The 6,000-nt window shown below is 30.9% G+C and overlaps 2 protein-coding genes across 2 annotated transcripts; one reads left to right on the forward strand and one right to left on the reverse strand.

Moving 5' to 3' along the window:
- The first annotated feature begins 962 nt into the window (after window positions 1-962).
- LOC126266448 (homeobox protein MSX-1-like) lies at window positions 963-3,054 on the forward strand. Its single transcript, XM_049970432.1, has 4 exons — window positions 963-1,155; window positions 1,267-1,433; window positions 1,527-1,718; window positions 2,992-3,054. Exons 1-4 carry the CDS (start codon window positions 963-965, stop codon window positions 3,052-3,054), a joined length of 615 nt encoding a protein of 204 aa, XP_049826389.1.
- Window positions 3,055-3,543: 489 nt separating this feature from the next.
- LOC109609338 (beta-hexosaminidase subunit beta-like) lies at window positions 3,544-6,000 on the reverse strand. Its single transcript, XM_020025990.2, has 8 exons — window positions 5,809-6,000; window positions 5,253-5,508; window positions 5,030-5,145; window positions 4,770-4,975; window positions 4,597-4,712; window positions 4,340-4,544; window positions 3,867-4,286; window positions 3,544-3,814 (listed from the first exon to the last, which is right to left on the reverse strand). Exons 1-8 carry the CDS (start codon window positions 5,974-5,976, stop codon window positions 3,589-3,591), a joined length of 1,713 nt encoding a protein of 570 aa, XP_019881549.2. The 5' UTR covers window positions 5,977-6,000; the 3' UTR covers window positions 3,544-3,588.

Here is a 6,000-nt window from a genome sequence, read left to right on the forward strand (position 1 = left end):
TTAAGTGTTTTACTATAAATATGGATGGACCAAAAAAATTGCCAAATTTAAAATATTTATTAAGGAACTATTAAAATCAGTATGCATCAAATGGTTGGTGTAATCAGTTAGCCACAAAAGATTTTTTGTGGAGCGTTTAATTTACTATAAAGTTATATGTTGCACCCTTTATAATGTTTAGTTATCTAAGAATTTTTAATTTAGAAGTAATAAAAATTTTTGTTAAATTCTTAAAACTTTGACCTCAGATACCTTCTAAACGGTAAAAGTTATGAAAAAATTGTAAGACACCTTTTCTGTGCGATGAAGTAATGTCGAGATAGTTTATTCCATAGTATACTTATTTAATAAATTTATAAGAAGAATATAATTTTTAATTTTTCCATAGAAATATAAACAAACATATTTTTTTAGATTTATTATAATTTGTCGTTTCAAATGAACCACTGTATATATATTTTTAATTTTCATTTTTTGGTTTATGTAAATAATTACATCCCTAATATTACGTATCCTTAATTTCCACCCTGTAATGTTTATTTGAAAATTTGATACCTCACCAATTCTCAATTGATAAAAAACAAGTTTCAGTTACATACATCTACGATGCATAGGGTAGATCATTCGCGATAAAATTATTTATTTTTTTAATTTGACCCCCTTGAATATCTCCATGATAATTTAATCAGTTTGTAACAATAATCTGATGGGCTGTTTAATAAAGGCGAACCACAACAAGCCCAGAAGTAACCCAATACTCCTAAATGGTAAACAAACATAATAGACTGCTACTTTACGCCTAATTGCCCAAAAAGATACTATCTGCCGTCTAATCTGTTCTGAAAAGAGTGGGGTCGTATAAAATAAGGGCCCAAACTTGTTCGTCAAACATTTACATTTTGAAAACCAACGAATTTCGAAACAGTTTAGTCAGTTTTCGTGACTGGTAGTGTGGTGATAATATGATATCGCAAATGGATAACCAAAATGAAGAAAGTCCCAAGCAGTTCCATTCGGACTTCAGCATCGATCACATCCTTAATAGGGCTGGAAATAGTAGAATCAGCAGCGAAGAAACCAGGACTAGTGTTAATTATCCGTTAGATCCTTATTCGTGGTTACAGTGCACCAGATACTGCCCACCAAAAATACCAAGTGAGTTTTATGTTAAATACTTATTAATTAATAATTCGGACTGATCTGATCTTCTAATTTTTCTAAATTTTGGGTAATCGAGACTAAAGTGTAAATGAATTATTTTAGGAGTTCAGAAAAGAGAAGGTCCTCAAAAGAGACAATTAGGAAGACATCCTAGAATACCCTTTACAAGTCATCAATTATCCATCCTAGAAGAAAAGTTTAAGACAAGCCCGTATCTAAGCAGTGAGGAAGTAATTACTCTTTCAAAAAAACTGGATCTAGCTGACATTCGAGTAAGTACAGAGATGTTGACATATTAATCAAGATTTTACGAAATACATGAAAATTAGGTTCAAGATTATTTATTGCAAATATTTTTATTATAGGTGAAAATTTGGTTTCAAAATCGTAGAGCGAGAGAAAGAAGGGAACGTTCAGCATCAAACTCGACCGACTCGTTAGTTCCAAGCCCTGGCAAAAGTGGAGTTTCAGAAGACATGGATCGAACAACGAAAAGTCCAATAGTTAAGCAAGAGGTGGAAAGTAACTCACCACCGCAATCGCCAAAAACTTTGGATGTAACGCATCAACCAGTTCAATTTTGTTTATCTCCTGTGTTTTATAATAACCCTTTTGTGGCTAACAATTTTGTACCCATGTCAACCAGTTATTCCAATATTCTTCATACCAACGAGTTAGAACATAGGTAGTTAATAAAACAAATATTTAATTTGTAAATATGTAAATAAATATATTTTATAAGTAATTATGGTATTTTATTAAAACTAATGTTATTGTTTTTATTTTTAATTGAACTTTTTGGAATTATGATATATCCTTATAATTAATTATAAATATAATTATATAATATTCCGGTTATATAAATGATTCCTGGTTTTGAAGGATATTGTCTCAATTTGTTTTGTTATTGTTTATATTGTTTGTCAATACCAAAAAACTATATACTTATCACTAATTTCTAATAGCAATAAATATATTAAAAATCTGGAGAACTAAAACTGAACTAAGAGTGAGTATAATTTTACTTACTAATTACTTAAAAAAACTGAATCTAGCTGATATTAGTGAGCAACAATGTTAATATATTATATAATTATATAATATTTAAAAAATGTATCAAGATAGATAGAAATTTGGTTTCAGAATTCTATCATCAGAGAAAGAATGAAACGTTCAGCTACAAGCTCAACTGAGTGAATAGTTCTAAGCACTGACAAAAATGAAGTTTCAGAAGAAAAACCCAATGGTAGAAATTAATTCACCACCACAATCACCAAAAGCTTTGGATGTAACACACCAACCAATTCAGTTTTGTCTATCTCCAGCATTTTACAGTTTTGAACCTATGTCAACCAATTATTCCAATCTTCTTCAAAGAGGAGTTAGAAAATAGGCAGTAAATAATATAAACATTTAATCTGTAAATATATAAATAAGTATATAAATATGGTGTTTAATTAAAATTAGTTTTATAAACATTGAAATTAAAACTTTTTGGAATTAAGAATAGGCCCAATACATTCTTCAAGTTTTGTTATCGTTTCTACTATTTGAATAAAATAATTATATAAATTTCACTAATTTTTTATAGCAAAAAGTATATTGAAAATCTTAAAAATAAAATTATGTTTTATTAAAACTATTTTTAATGGAAATAATTTTTTAGAAGTACAATTTAAAACTGAACTAAGGGTAGGTATAGTACATCACTCTTTTTGAATTTAGTTGACTTTTGAGTAAGTATTCGAGTGTTAATATATCAAGCAAGATTTTAAAAGATGAAAGAACTTTATCAAGATTTATTGTAAAATTTGATTTCAAATTTCGTAGGGCAAAAGAAAGAAAGAACTATTCAGTTACAAGTTCGACAAAGTCATTAGTACCAAGTCCTGACAAAACTGGGATTTCTGAAGAGATGGATCCAACCAACAAAAAGTTCAGTAGTTAAGCAAAAGATACAGAGTAATTCACCAGAAACTGTGGATGTAACGCATCAACTAACTCAATTTTTATTTACCTCGCGTAATGTACAACAACACTATTTCAATATCCAATATTCTATATCAAAGCAACGAGTATTTACAAAAAATATGATTTGATTTTTTTTAATAGGCAAACGAAAGAAACATTTTTTGGAATTAAAAACTGGTATAGTTATATAAAAATATAACACTCCACTTATATAAATGTTTATAAGTATATTGCTGGTTTTCAAGGAGATTCCTCCTTCAAGTTTTTCTTATTTGACAATACTGAAATAATCATTTATTTTCACTAATTCTTAATCGTAATATTAAAAATTTTCAACGAACAATTCTGTTTTATTAAAATACTATTAATGAGAATTATTTTTATATGGAAAATTTAAAATTAAAACTAAAATAGGGTAAGTAAAATTATATTAAAATATTACAATATACTACAATTTTATAAACAGACTCCCGGACCTGAAGGAGGTTGTGCTTCAATGCCTCTTTTATTCATTCTGCATGTATGTTCTTCAAGTCTACGTGCGACTTCATCTGTAGCTGAAGTTAATTTCCCTGTAATGGACAGGTTAATTATATTAAGGTCGCCATTCTCATCCAGGTTCAGATTAGGTGCGTTTACAGACCACAACCTTTCTGCTACAGCGGATGCCCTTGGCCAAATTCTAAAAAATATTCTCGTAATTCGACATAAAAATTTAAATCTAAAAGACAAACCTGCTAATTATATTGTTATCATCAACTACTTCCGTCCACATCGCGGCTTCACCTCCCATGATTAGTTTTTTCTGTTCGTCTGTGCCCGTGAAATTGGCAGGATCGGGTATATAAAACGCCAACCAGTCTCCGCCTGTTGATAGATGATCCAAATAATAGCAAGCTGATAAAATCGTTTGCTTGCCATTTTCTGTCACTTCTTGTAGTTTTTTCTTGTAATTGGATTCAATCCATACATGTACTATTGCTTCATCGGGAAGTTGAATGCCGTTATTAAACACTTCCTCCCACACGACGTAACTTGTATTTAAATATTTTACAATATTCAGCAGTTTTTGTATGTAATAGCTTTCCAGAGCTGCATAATCGTTGGTAATGTTGTGTTTTTCCATAAACTCGTTAATGCGTTCGTTACTCATCCTAAGAATCAGACACATATAAATATAAAAAGTAGCATTCATAGAAAGACATACCAGCATTCAAATTCGACCTCGTCACCTCCCAAATGTAAATATTTATCTGGAAAAACTTCGACAACCTCTTCGAAAAAATCTTTCAGAAATGAATAGGTTGCATCTCTTGTTGGATCGATGGGGCCGAATTGTCCAGTAGGTACACCATCATTGTAACATTCAGTCAGTAGATTATCAATGGCTTCACCCCAAGATCGAGTGTGTCCTATTTGATAAATTGTAATACAAATTTATTATTTATAATGTTTCACAATTACCTGGTGTATCAAACTCTGGTATGACCCTAATTCCCCTCAGTCTTGCATACTCGATCACACCTTTGATATCTACTTGTTCATAAACTTTGGAGATTGGATGGTAAGCTCCCAGTTGACTGCAACATTTGTAGTATTGAATTTATTGTTTTTCTTTATTTTGGACTGATGTTCACCTCATATTTGGAAACTTGATGCTTTTGTAGGGAAAGCTCTGGTCGTCGGTGATATGCCAATGGAAAACGTTTAGTTTGTTGTAAGCCATGGCATCTAAAGTTTCGTAAATTCGTTTCACCGATATGAAATGTCTGGCGGTATCCAGAAGCAGGCCTCTGTGCGAATATCGGGGATAATCTTCAATGTAGGTGGCATTAATTTTAAGCTTAAATAACTAATTGGTTAATAATAGTCTTGGAGAGAGTGTAAAATAAATTACTGTAATCGTGTCGTCGTCCACATACACCAGTTGGGAAAATGTTTCAAGACCACGAAGAATTCCCCATATAGAATTTGATTTGAGTTCAGTGGTACCCTTTTCAAGATTTAGCGTATCTAAAAGAGTCAATAAACGATTAATGTATTTATGTGCATATTGATAATCAATATTCATTAGATAATTAGTAAATACACTTGAGTTTTTGACCCCATTTTTTACTTACAACTCTCATCCATATTATAGTAGGGCATATCGTTATCTTCACATTTGCCAACCAGATTTACATTTAAAATATCTAAGAAATCTATTAAATTATAATCATTTCGTTTGTAATTCAGCTTTTTTAAATATTTGCGTTTTTTAAAAATGTCATTTTCAAGTTTTTGTACGGGGCCAAAATGGCTCAGTGCCACTGAATTTAGAATATTCCAGTATCTGGAAAACGCTTGCTGAAGTATAGTACAATCGCCACCTACAGCCTGAAATTAAATGAAAATCGTTTTATAATATGATGACAAAGATGAAATGAAAATATCATATTTATTATGACGCATTGTTTGTGATTATTGAATATAGCGTGGGCTAAAGTATAAATTCGATGAAATTATTTATCTCAATTAAACCACATAAATAAAATTAATAAATGTTGTCACTGTTTTAATAATTGGACCTTCAGATCTACTGATATGTCTATAGCTTCTACTGTAGAATCTACAACCCTAACGAAACCTATATGCCAATGAGCCAATGAGAATGTTACATGCCCACATTCTTCTTACCTGAAACTCAAATAATAAGGGCCGCACAATAAAATAATTTGTGTTTTTCGTTCTGTTCGCGACCAGTGGCCACACTTCGCCTTTGGTAGGTGGAAATAATGGGCCAGGATCGACTATGTAACAGTTTATGCACAACAACAACGATAAGAAAATAGCTGGGCGGAACATGATGAACGTTTAATAACAGCGACA

This window comes from Aethina tumida, chromosome 1, assembly GCF_024364675.1.
Source record: "Aethina tumida isolate Nest 87 chromosome 1, icAetTumi1.1, whole genome shotgun sequence".
Classification (NCBI taxonomy): domain Eukaryota; kingdom Metazoa; phylum Arthropoda; class Insecta; order Coleoptera; family Nitidulidae; genus Aethina; species Aethina tumida.